This window comes from Nerophis ophidion, linkage group LG27 (genome assembly GCF_033978795.1).
Source record: "Nerophis ophidion isolate RoL-2023_Sa linkage group LG27, RoL_Noph_v1.0, whole genome shotgun sequence".
Classification (NCBI taxonomy): domain Eukaryota; kingdom Metazoa; phylum Chordata; class Actinopteri; order Syngnathiformes; family Syngnathidae; genus Nerophis; species Nerophis ophidion.
Genome location: NC_084637.1, coordinates 4,991,348 through 5,004,488, shown reverse-complemented (window position 1 = coordinate 5,004,488; position 13,141 = coordinate 4,991,348). Strand labels below are relative to the sequence as shown.

Genomic DNA, 13,141 nt, shown 5'->3' with positions numbered 1-13,141 from the left:
AAACACGTGTCTCCTCATGAGCTCTATTTAACCCTGTGTCTGCTTAGTTCCTTGGTTCTTGTCTGATTAATAGACGTCACCAGTGTTTGAACCTGACAGTGACCTGTACAACTGTTGACCAAGTATGCCTTGCATTCACTTGTGTGTGTGAGAAGTCGTACATAATATGTGACTGGGCCGGCACGCAAAGGCAGTGCCTCTAAGGTTTATTGGCGCTCTGTACTTCTCCCTACGTCCATGTACACAGCGGCGTTTTAAAAAGGGGAGGAGGATCACCCACATCTGCGGTCCTCTCCAAGGTTTCTCATAGTCATTCACATTGAAGTCCCACTGGGTTGTGAGTTTTCCCCTGCCCTTATGTGGGCTCTGAACCGAGGATGTCGTTGTGGCTTGTGCATCTCTTTGAGACACTTGTGATTTAGGGCTATACAAATAAACATTGATTGATTGATTGAATTTATCTCTGTGATTGTCTTGTACACTTTGCAAGATGAACATGTGGGAGAGCAGTCTGTCTCCACCTCTCAGATGAGCAGACCCTGTTCAAATGTAATGGACGCCAGCCACCTGACAACCTCAAGAGTGTGCAGGCAGCATTTCTGCACTTTTTGAGCATTTTACAATGTTGAATCTCACTGCCATCAAAAGAGTCTGCCTTACGACTGGGACACAAAGGGCAAAAAGTTTACAAAACGTATAAAAGGAACATTGGGCTTTCTCCAAGTAGTGAAATGCGACTCCATGTTCTTCCATCACATGCATGAAACTAATTATTGTTCTTATTGTACAGTATTAATGATTCACGGGGTCATTTTGAGCGGCTTACTAACGTGACACGGCACACTGGTTGGGAATTACTGGATTAGCCGATCATCGTTTACCTGGAAGTAGAAGTCCAAGATGGAGGTCATGTCGGTTCCCTCTGGGAAACACTGCAAGCACAAAACAAAACCCACACGAAAGGAGATGATGACGCGGCTCAGCTTGTGTTCTACGAGACGAGGACGCGAGGTTGACCTTTTTTTCCTTCAGGTAGTAGCCGATGGCAAAGTTTCTGTCTCCTGACTCGCGCTCTGACTGGAACCTGAGACAAAGAGGAGAATGAGCAAACATCTTATCATCACCTCAGTCACATACAGATGCACACTTGTACTCACGTGGCATTGCTGAAGCCAACATATTCGTTCCCGGCCAGTTTGTTCATGAAGTTCATGACCTGCAGAGTTAATCGGGATGCCTCAGCATTCAGAGAGGAAATTGCAATAATCCCTGTTTTTCCCACGATTGCAATTTATCTGTGGCGGAGGCTGTGTGTATGATTGACTATAACATGTGTATGGTTACCTGTCAACATTCACATATTAGAATAGGGGAATTTTGCAGAATATACATGGAAATAATTAATATTGAAGTGTACATACTTTACTTTAGTTTATATGAAATACATAAGTCCAATATCCTCATATTATTCAGTCATCTAATGAATCAAACTCAATGTCTGCATCTTACAGCAGGAAGGGAATTCTTATGGCCCTATTAGTGGCGGTTTACCTTACACATGAAACGTGACAAATTGATCTCAACTCTGTACACTGCTGCTGGAATTTTAATTTTCCTGAAGGAACTCTCCTGAAGGAATCAATAAAGTTCTATCTATCTATCTACTTAAGCCACCAGACGGTGGTAGAGTGTTGAATATGTTAAAATGTATGGGAATGGCAGTTAAGAGTTGAAATGTGTAATGTTACTCACATAATCAAACTTCTCAGCGTTGCTCGCTCCTTGCTGGAACACAAACACATTCACTGCTGCTTATTTTACAAGCAGTAGACAGGAGGTGGACATTTGTTACAACAGCAATGTTTACAGGTTCTCAACAAAGACAATTTAAATATAAATTAGTAATTATGTTCAGATTGAATACATGTACTAGCTGAAGTTTTAATGACATTGCGTCTGTATAATTCAGGTACCCTAAATATATGGCTACACCTCAAGAAAAGGCGCATTGCTTATCGTGGTTTATTGAAACAAAATAACAGGATCTTATGGGTTCCCTTCCCCTTTGGTCCGGATGACACGATGTGGAATATTTCCAAAAACAATTTCAAATATGGACTCGTCAGACCACAGAACACTTTTCCACTTTGCATCAGTACCTCTTAGATGATCTCAGGCCCAGAGAAGCTGGCGGCGTTTCTGGATGTTGTTGATAAATGGCTTTCGCTTTGCATAGTAGAGCTTTAACTTGCACTTACAGATGCAGCGACAATCTATATTTAGTGACAGTGGTTTTCTGAAGTGTTCCTGAGCCCATGTGGTGATATCCTTTAGTGATTGATGCCGGTTTTTGATACGGTGCCGTCGGAGGGATCGAAGGTCACGGTCATTCAATGTTGATTTCCGACCATGCTGCTTACGTGGAGTGATTTCTCCAGATTCTCTGAACCTTTTGATGATATTATGGACCGTAGATGTTGAAATCCCTACATTTCTTGCAATTGCACTTTGAGAAACGTTGTTCTTAAACTGTTTGACTATTTGCTCACGCAGTTGTGGACAAAGGGGTGTACCTCGCCCCATCCTTTCTTGTGAAAGACTGAGCATTTTTGGGGAAGCTGTTTTTATACCCAATCATGGCACCCACCTGTTCCCAATTAGCCTGCACACCTGTGTGATGTTCCAAATAAGTGTTTGATGAGCATTCCTCAACTTTATCAGTATTCATTGCCACCTTTCCCAACTTCTTTGTCACGTGTTGCTGGCTTTAAATTCTAAAGTTAATGATTATTCGCAAAAAAAAAAAAAAGGTTATCAGTTTGAACATCAAATATGTTGTCTTTGTAGCATATTCAACTGAATATGGGTTGAAAATGATTTGCAAATCATTGTATTCCGTTTATATTTACATCTAACACAATTTCCCAACTCATATGGAAACGGGGTTTGTAGTTATTGACATTATTTACACATTACTTTTGTCTGTTTAAGGCACTACGTTAACCCTAACCCTTTTTATTACATTTTGAGGAAATCCAGCAGAGGGCAGTATTGTATAATTGCATACAAGTCAAGGAAGGTGACCTGTCTGATGTTTCAATGAGTGCGCATGCACAGTGTCCCGGTTATGCTTCTTCCCACCAAATCCCCTTTCAGCAAGATTATAACCTTAATCTGGCCCTGTTGCACACATCTGATGATTCATATGAATTATGTGTGCCAACATGATCGACTGAATTCAGTGAAACAAGTTGTATGTTTTTACCTTAATGAGAGAGGTACACACAATGGCGCCGGCATTCACCATGGGGTTGTGTGGTTTATCTGCAACACACAGCCTTAAGTCTCACACAGAAATCTCTCCTTTACACACAGAAGCCTGAAAACATATCACGACTACAATATCGTCCATTAGCCGTTTCTCAGGTGGAGTCTCGTCACACTCTTGCTGCTGGGACACAACCTCTCATCAATATTTTAGACCGCTTCCATGGCAACGAGGCCAGAGACAGCTTCTCTTTCAGGCAGCCATGACAGTCGGAAGTGAACAAGTGTTCTTTGCCTTACCTTCTTCATTCAAAAAGAGCTTGTTGAATCGCAGGCCGCTGGGTTCCTTGCCAATGAATCGGTGCACATACTCGGTTCCATGGTCGTGCACAGCGATGGCGTACTTCAGCGGCTTGACGCAGGACTGCAGACAGAAGGGAACCTTGGTGTCACCAATCGTGTGCCTGGATGGGAGACATAAATACTGTAAGAGGTGGCACAATGTTGAGAGTAGTTATGGACAACAGTACGATGGATCCCCACCTTCTCAAGGTTTGGGATGGGTGACTCCGCATATACACAATTATCTCTCCTTTGAATTGTAAATCAATGTTTTGTTGTCACTTGCATTGCACAACCAAAACCCTTCTTATTTAAATAAATAAAACAGTGCGGCAAGGGGATTATCTCATAAGTCGAGTCACTCAGAATTTTCCAGCAAGTACGGTGGTGTCACCAAGTCTTGTCCTTGTTAGGGACGGTCGGTGTGGCGCAGTTGGGAGAGTGGCTGTGCCAGCAACCTGAAGGTTCCAGGTTCAATCCCCACCTTCTACCATCCTAGTCACATCCGTTGTGCCCTTGAGGAAGACACTTCACCCTTGCTCCTGATGGGGGGTGGTTAGGGCCTTGCATGGCAGCTCCCGCCATCAGTGTGTGAATGGGTGGTTGTGGATTTAGCTTTTAAGTTCCTTAAAAAGGTAGAAAAGCGCGATACGAGTATAGCCCATTTACAAAAACTATAAACTGTACATATGGCAGTAATTGTTTGGGAAGTATAAAACTACAATCGACACGTGTTTAATTAAACAGTAGGAAGCTTCTTATAAAGAAGAAGTCACTAACTGGTGGACCTATAATAAGTTAAAGTACCAATGATTGTCACACACACACTACGTGTGGCGAAATTACTCTCTGCATTTGACCCATCACGCTTGATCACCCCCTGGGAGGTGAGGGGAGCAGTGGGCAGCAGCGGTGACCTCGCCCGGGAATCATTTTTGGTGATTCAACCCACAATTCCAGCTCCTTGATGTAGGGCTGGGCGATATATCGCGGGTCTGTCTCTGTGCGATAAAGAAAATGACTATATCGTGATATTCGAGTATACGTTCTCACGCAGTTGCTTTTAGCTGCGGGCATTACATTACAGGCTCTTCTCGCTCTTTCCTGACCCTCGTACTCACAGACAAGCGCACCCTCTTACACAAGTCACATACTGTCACGTCATACGTCACATACGTACACGCCCTCGCGAAGTAGAGAGGTAGCAGCATGGGTAACGTTAGCTGTGATGCTAGCGGAGAGGTGCGAGTGGTAATACGAGAGAAAGAAGGTGTGAATCTGCTAACAAATGAAGGAAGAATTCATTCCCAAGATCTGGCGGTGGTTTGGCTACAAGTGGGAATATGTCGAACAGACAACCGTAATTTGTCAAGTGTAGGGCAAAAACGGTGTTGCAATAACATGTAGCATTACGATTTGAAAAGTTATCTGCTAGAGCAGGGGCGCTCACACTTTTTCTGCAGGCGAGCTACTTTTCAATTGACCAAGTCGAGGAGATCTACCTCATTCCTATTTATAATTTATATTTATTTATTTATGAAAGAGACATTTTTGTTAACAAGTTAATGGTGTTTAATGATAATACAAGCATGTTTAACACACAGATTCCTTTCTTTCATGAAGACAAGAATATAAGTTGGTGTATTAGCTGATTCTGATGACTTGCATTGATTGGAATTAGACAGTGGTGCTGATAACGTCCGCATTTTCAAATGGAGGAAAAAAAAAAGTCCTCCTTTCTGTCCAATACCACATGAAAGTGGTTGGTTTTGGCATCTCATTTGTCCAACTTGCATACTCGTTTTTAAACACTTTGTTATGAGAGTAGCATATGTGTGTGGCCCTTTAATGTCTGGCAGCAGGTGAGTGATGTCAGTGACTGTGCGGGTGGGCAAGCAAGTGAGAAAGCGGTCGCTGAGGGCGGGGGAGAAATACATTGGCATCAAACTCCGTAGCTTGCTAGCTTGTGCACGCTAGCTTTCTGAGACTCTTATTTTGTTAGCACAGGCAGGATGAAACAGGTCTTTTATGGTGAAGACAGGAACTGTGCAGTCGGTCTTTAGAGTTTTGACAGTAGGTACGGAGTCTCTAGAAATAAAATGTGTTTTTCTGCGTCCGCCCTGTTAGTGATTTTTTTCTTAAATATGAGCTCGCAGCAGCCAGCGTCATCTCACAAGATCCTCGGGTGCCGAGAATGTCAAACAACTGACGAAGGTGAAGTCTTGGTATGATTGATGATTGCTCATTTTTATGTCTATTTTTTAATGCCTGGCTTGAGATCGACTGATACACCCTCGGAGATCGACCAGTCGATCACGATCGACGTAATGGGCACCCCTGTGCTAGAGAATAGGGAGTGCTTACTCCGCATGTCAACATCTTTATTCGCTGCCACACGCCCTCACCATCAAAATGCCGAGGCAAACATTTCCAGATCAACACCGTATGAAAAAAATTGTGATTTCTTTAGTTGTGATTTCCTGCATGAAAGTTTAAAAGTAGCATATATGAATGCAGTATGAAGAAGAATGTTTTAATGTAGACACATAAAATCATCATACTGCTGTGATTATATGCATCAAGTGTTCATTCAAGGCTAAGGCAACATATGGATATATATATGGTGTATCGCGATATGGCTATAAAATATCACGATATTACAAAAAAGGCCATATCGCCCAGCCCTATCTTGATGCTGAGTGCCAAGCAGGGAGGTAATGGGTCCCATTTTTATAGTCTTTGGGATGACTCGGCCGGGATTTGAACTCACAATCTACCGATCTTAGGGCAGACACTCCAACCATGGACCTGGAGTCAATTAATGCAATTAAATATTTAGATTTTTGTCCACTAAAGACGCCGAGATCATTATCCATGCGTTTGTTACGTCTCGTCTCGATTACTGTAACGTATTATTTTCGGGTTTCCCCATGTCTAGCATTAAAAGATTACAGTTGGTACAAAATGCGGCTGATAGACTTTTGACAAGAACAAGAAAGTTTGATCATATTACGCCTATACTGTATATACCTTTATATACATATATACATACATATATACCTATACTGTATATACCTTTATATACATATATACATACATATATACCTATACTGGCTCACCTGCACTGGATTCCTGTGCACTTAAGATGTGACTTTAAGGTTTTACTACTTACGTATAAAATACTACACGGTCTAGCTCCATCCTATCTTGCCGATTGTATTGTACCATATGTCCCGGCAAGAAATCTGCGTTCAAAGGACTCTGGCTTATTAGTGATTCCTAGAGCCCAAAAAAAGTCTGCGGGCTATAGAGCGTTTTCCGTTCGGGCTCCAGTACTCTGGAATGCCCTCCCGGTAACAGTTCGAGATGCTACCTAAGTAGAAGCATTTAAGTCTCACCTTAAAACTCATCTGTATACTCTAGCCTTTAAATAGACCTCCTTTTTAGACCAGTTGATCTGCCGCTTCTTTTCTTTTTTCTCCTACGTCCCCCCCTCTCTTGTGGAGGGGGTCCGGTCCGATGATCATGGATGAAGTACTGGCTGTCCAGAGTCGAGACCCAGGATGGACCGCTCGTCGGGACCCAGGATGGACCGCTCGCCTGTGTATCGGTTGGGGACATCTCTACGCTGCTGATCCGCCTCCGCTTGAGATGGTTTCCTGTGGACGGGACTCTCGCTGCTGTCTTGGATCCGCTTTGAACTGAACTCTCGTGGCTGTGTTGGAGCCACTATGGATTGAACTTTCACAGTATCATGTTGGACCCGCTCGACATCCATTGCTTTCGGTCCCCTAGAGGGGGGGGTTGCCCACTTCTGAGGTCCTCTCCAAGGTTTCTCATAGTCAGCATTGTCACTGGCGTCCCACTGGATGTGAGTTTTCCTTGCCCTTTTGTGGGTTCTTCCGAGGATGTCGTAGTCGTAATGGTTTGTACAGTCCTTTGAGACATTTGTGATTTTGGGCTATATAAATAAACATTGATTGATTGATTTAAATAACTTAACGGAGCGCTACTTTTTTGACTGGCGCAGATTTTATAGAAAAAGTACAGGTCTATTCATGCCAGGACCACCAGTCTGTATCTTCAGTCTGTGAAGATGCTAAATGAACAGCCTACCATTTTTCTGCCCCGGTCAATCATTGATCAAAGTTTATTTCATCTTAACACCGCACTCCCCATCACCTCAATAACTGTGCCCTGGACATTGCCTTTCTGAAGGATCAACATAACACTCAGAAATCTGACTTCAAAACGTCACCCCACCTTTGTCCTGTTAAATGCTACAAAAACGACTGTACCAGAAGACTATGAAGCTACATTGACTGCACTCAACTATGCAGTTGTTATCCTCCGACTACATTTTGTTGAGGTGTATAACTGATGTTATTATGACAATGACAATAAGAGATTGATGGATCAATAGACATTTTTAGGACTTTTAATGGTATTGGTTTGCCATCTTGGAAGCTAACCCCCACAAATATCGAGTATCCATACTGTACTGTCTGTACGTATGACGACATTACCTCTGACCGTCCACGGTGCACAGCGATACGGCCCACAAGTCCGGGGAGAAGCGTGACAGTTGGGGAATGTAGTCCGCCACCTGCAGTCACAATTTTTCATGACACATCAGAATGAACCCACTAAACCGGTGCGGTATTTGTGTCGTCACTCGCCTGTCCTCCAGAGAGGTTCTTGGCCTTTTCGTAGAGCTCATCCATATGCCTGCAGAAGGGCTGAAAGTCTGGGATAACAAACTTCTTTCGGAAGGCCTGAGTGAGCAGAACTATGTTGCTCTGAACACATCTGCACAAAAAAAATATACATTAAATATTAGATGAATGTTACAAAGGTTACATGTAATGATGTACTGTGGAAGTGGACTGCTCTGACTTGTCCATCCATCCATTTTCTACCGCTTATTCCCTTTTGGGGTCGCGGGGGGCGCTGGCGCCTATCTCAGCTACAATCGGGCGGAAGGCAGGGTATTGACTTGTGTGGAGTGCTAATCAGACATATTTGGTCACGGCATGACTGCAAGCTAATCAATGCTAACATGCTATTTAGGCTAGCTGTATGTAGATATTGCATCATTATGCCTCATTTGTAGCTATATTTGAGCTCATTTAGTTTCCTTTAAGTCTTCTTAAAGGGGAACATTATCACCAGACCTATGTAAACGTCAATATATACCTTGATGGTGCAGAAAAAAGACCATATATTTTTTTAACCGATTTCCGAACTCTAAATGGGTGAATTTTGGCGAATTAAACGCCTTTCTGTTTATCACTCATGTGGTGATGACGTCAGAAGGTGACGTCTCCGAGGTAATACAGCTGCCATTTTCATTTTCAACACATTACAAACACCGGGTCTCAGCTCTGTTATTTTCCGTTTTTTCGACTATTTTTTGGAACTTTGGAGACATCATGTCTCGTTGGTGTGTTGTCGGAGGGTGTAACAACACTAACAGGGAGGGATTCAAGTTGCACCACTGGCAAGAAGATGCGAAAGTGTCTGCCGCCAGACCCCCATTGAATGTGCTGGAGTGTCTCCACATTTTACATGGGACAGAGATGTATGAATAACCTACAGATGCATTTGCAACTATAAAGTCAACTAAATCACAAAGGTGAGTTTGTTGATGTTGACTTATGTGCTAATCAGACATATTTGGTAGCGGCGTGACTGCCAGCTAATCGATGCTAACATGCTACACTAATCAATGCTAACATGCTATTTACCGGCGGTGCTAAAGCAGACATGGCACAGAGACGTATGGATAATCTGTAGATGCATTTGCAACTATAAAGTCAACTAAATCACAAAGGTGAATTTTGTTGATGTTGACTGCCAGCTAATCGATGCTAACATGCTACGCTAAATGATGCTAACATGCTATTTACCGGCGGTGCTAAAGCAGACATGGCACAGAGATGTATGGATAACCTGCAGATGCATTTGCAACAATATCACGTTTCTTTCCACACATATTTAATGCGAAAAAAACACTTACCAATCGATGGATTTAAGTTGCTCCAGTGTCAAAAGATGCGAAAGTCCTGATCTTGTGGTGCGCACATTTTACCGGCGATGCTAACGCAGCTATTTGGCCAGGCTATGGCTATGAATAGTGTCAATAGCTATTCGCTCAATAGCTTTAGTTTCTTCTTCAATACTTTCATACTCCAACCATCTGTTTCAATACATGCGTAATCTGTTGAATCGCTTAAACCGCTGAAATCCGAGTCTGAATCCGAGCTAATGTCGCTATATCTTGGTGTGGTATCTGCCATTGTCCCACTGGGTGTGAGTTTTCCTTTCCCTTATGTGGGCCTACCGAGGATGTCGTAGTGGTTTGTGTTGTGGTTTGTACAGTCCTTTGAGACACTAGTGATTTAGGGCTATATAAGTAAACATTGATTGATTGATTGATTGATTGTTTGTTTACATTGGCAGCACTGTATGACGTCACAGGGAAATGGATGGTCGCATCGCAAATAGCGAAAATCAAGCACTTTAAAGCTTTTTTAGGACTATTCGGGGACCGGTAAAATTTTTTTTTAAAAACTTAAAAAAATACAACAAGCCACTGGGAACTGAATTTTATTGTTTTTAACCCTTTTGAAATTGTGATAATGTTCCCCTTTAATTCAATTTATATCTCATGACACTATCTGTATGTAATCCATCCATTTTCGACCGCTTATTCCCTTTTGGGGTCGCGGGGGGCGCTGGCGCCTATCTCAGCTACAATCGGGCGGAAGGCGGGGTACACCCTGGACAAGTCGCCACCTCATCGCAGGGCCAACACAGATAGACAGACAACATTCACACACTAGGGCCAATTTAGTGTTGCCAATCAACCTATCCCCAGGTGCATGTCTTTGGAAGTGGGAGGAAGCCGGAGTACCCGGAGGGAACCCACGCATTCACGGGGAGAACATGCAAACTCCACACAGAAAGATCCCGAGCCTGGATTTGAACCCAGGACTGCTGGAACTTTGTATTGTGAGGCAGACGCACTTACCCCTCTTCCACCGTGAAGCCCTCTGTATGTAATATGGCTTTTAATTTTTTGCGGCTCCAGACAGATTTGTTTTTGTATTTTTGGTCCAATATGGCTCTTTCAACCTTTTGGGCTGCCGACCCCTGTGCTATACAAATAAAGTGGATTGGATTGGATTGACATATCCCCCCCCTGACCCTCCCTTAAGTTACATCCATACTGCTCCAAGTTGTGACAGACATTTAGAGGAAAACAAGGCAGCAGGGTTGTAGCGTCTGTTTGTGGCTAAGCTATCTCTCTGGCATCACTCCCTGTAATCCCTGTAGCGTGGGATCCCTGTGGGGGAAACGCACGCTACACTCCACACGCTGCTCATGTGCTTCCTGCAGAGGCTAAACTAAAAAAAAAAAAAAACAGCCCCGGTAGGCAATGGATCACTGCCAGTAGCGGGAGAGGTGTCAGGAGTGAGCTGTCACATGCCCTGGCCCAGCAAGCCACCATCCCAAAGTCTGGCATCAGTGGGGGTTACTTTGCACTTCACTGTTTTGCCTGCTCTCAGGATGTGTGCCTTAGTCCAGCAGGATCAGAACCAGGGGACGAAGTAAAGTGAGGACGCAGTGCTGAATAATTCACATGAGGCGGCACTTAATGGTTCAAAAAAACACGCACACAAAATTGAAGCTATAGTTGGAATGGCAAACACATACTTTTTGAAAAGATGTTTGTCCAGGGCACCATCTGAGGTGGTTTTCAAGGTGACCTTCAGCATCTCCATACATTCTTTGAGCCTGGGGTCTCCTGTGCGAAGCCCCGTGGCTTTGAGAGCCTAATGAGAGTGAAGAAGATAGCAAGGTGGACAAAACAAAACAAAAAAAAAAGCTTCATTAGGACCGATTTATTTTGGTAGAAAACTCACTGTGGTAAATTTGTGTGCTGGGATCTTCTCTTGGCCTTCAGCTATCGTGTAAAAGAGGAGGTCCTCCAGGCTGGGAAGAACGCCTGCCTTTCTTCTCCTGCAGGAAACACACACAGTTGAGACGACACATATGAGACATGCAGGAAAATGCTACCAAGTCAAAACATTGCACATTGCTGCATGTGCAGGGGTTATTGCTAGAGTACCAGCCAGGGAGTGAGTCAGGTCCACTGCCAGTGGCCGACATGATATAGTGACTATGCTACCTCACTTTTTATCTATCCTCTTGCTGTGGGGCATTTATTATTTGCTCTTGTTTCCCCGTTTACATATGAGTTGGGAAATTGTGTTAGATGTAAATATTAACGGAATACAATGATTTGCAAATAATTTTCATCCCATATTCAATTGAATGCACTACAGAGACAAGATATTTGATGTTCAAACCCATAAACTTTTTTTTTTATGCAAATAAAAATTTACTTAGAATTTCATGGCTGCAACACGTGCCAAAGTAGTTGGGAAAGGGCATGTTCACCATTGTGTTACATCACCTTTTCTTTTAACAACACTCAATAAACGTTTGGGAACTGAGGAAACTAATTGTTGAAGCTCTGAAAGTGGAATTATTTCCCATTCTTGTTTTATGTAGAGCTTCAGTCGTTCAACAGTCCGGGGTCTCCGCTGTCGTATTTTACGCTTCATAATGCGCCACACATTTTCGATGGGAGACAGGTCTGGACTGCAGGCGGGCCAGGAAAGTACCCGCACTCTTTTTTTACAAAGCCACGCTGTTGTAACACGTGCTGAATGTGGCTTGGCATTGTCTTGCTGAAATAAGCAGGGGCGTCCATGAAAAAGATGGCAGCATATGTTGTTCCAAAACCTGTGTGTACCTTTCAGCATTAATGGTGCCTTCACAGATGTGTAAGTTACCCATGCCTTGGGCACTAATGCACCCCCATACCATCACGGACGCTGGCTTCTGAACTTTGCGTTGATAACAGTCTGGATGGTTCGCTTCCCTTTTGGTCCGGATGACACAATGTCGAATATTTCCAAAAACAATTTGAAATGTGGACTTGTCAGGCCACAGAACACTTTTCCAGTTTGCATCAGTCCATCTTAGATGGTCTCGGGCTCAGAGAAGCCGGCGGCGTTTCTGGATGTTGTTGATAAATGGCTTTCGCTTTGCATAGTAGAGCTTTAACTTGCACTTACAGATGTAGTGACAAACTGTATTTAGTGACAGTGGTTTTCTGAAGTGTTCCTGAGCCCATGTGGTGATATCCTTTAGAGATTGATGTCGGGTTTTGATACAGTGCTGTCTGAGGGATGGAAGGTCACGGTCATTCAATGTTGGTTTTCAGCCATGCCGCTTACGTGGAGTGATTTCTCCAGATTCTCTGAACCTTTTGATGATATTATGGACCGTAGATGTTGAAATCCCTAAATTTCTTGCAATTGCACTTTGAGAAACGTTGTTCTTAAACTGTTTGACTATTTGCTCACGCAGTTGTGGACAAAGGGGTGTACCTGGCTCCATCCTATCTTGTGAAAGACTGAGCATTTTTTGGGAAGCTGTTTTTATACCCAATCATGGC

At 43.3% G+C, this 13,141-nt stretch overlaps 1 protein-coding gene across 2 annotated transcripts in view; it reads right to left on the bottom strand.

The window, feature by feature from the left end:
• LOC133544366 (glutaminase kidney isoform, mitochondrial-like) overlaps positions 1-13,141 on the bottom strand; it is a 37,849-nt gene that overhangs the window by 12,966 nt on the left and 11,742 nt on the right. Inside the window, exons 2-11 of one of the 2 annotated variants that reach the window (XM_061889601.1) lie at positions 11,538-11,634; positions 11,329-11,447; positions 8,289-8,418; positions 8,136-8,215; positions 3,568-3,731; positions 3,266-3,324; positions 1,753-1,785; positions 1,158-1,216; positions 1,018-1,084; positions 882-932 (exon numbers count right to left, since the gene is read on the bottom strand). In XM_061889601.1, coding sequence (XP_061745585.1) covers positions 882-932; positions 1,018-1,084; positions 1,158-1,216; positions 1,753-1,785; positions 3,266-3,324; positions 3,568-3,731; positions 8,136-8,215; positions 8,289-8,418; positions 11,329-11,447; positions 11,538-11,634 — 859 coding nt within the window. The remainder of the gene's footprint in view (positions 1-881; positions 933-1,017; positions 1,085-1,157; positions 1,217-1,752; positions 1,786-3,265; positions 3,325-3,567; positions 3,732-8,135; positions 8,216-8,288; positions 8,419-11,328; positions 11,448-11,537; positions 11,635-13,141) is intronic. The other variant, XM_061889602.1, reaches the window with a different exon arrangement.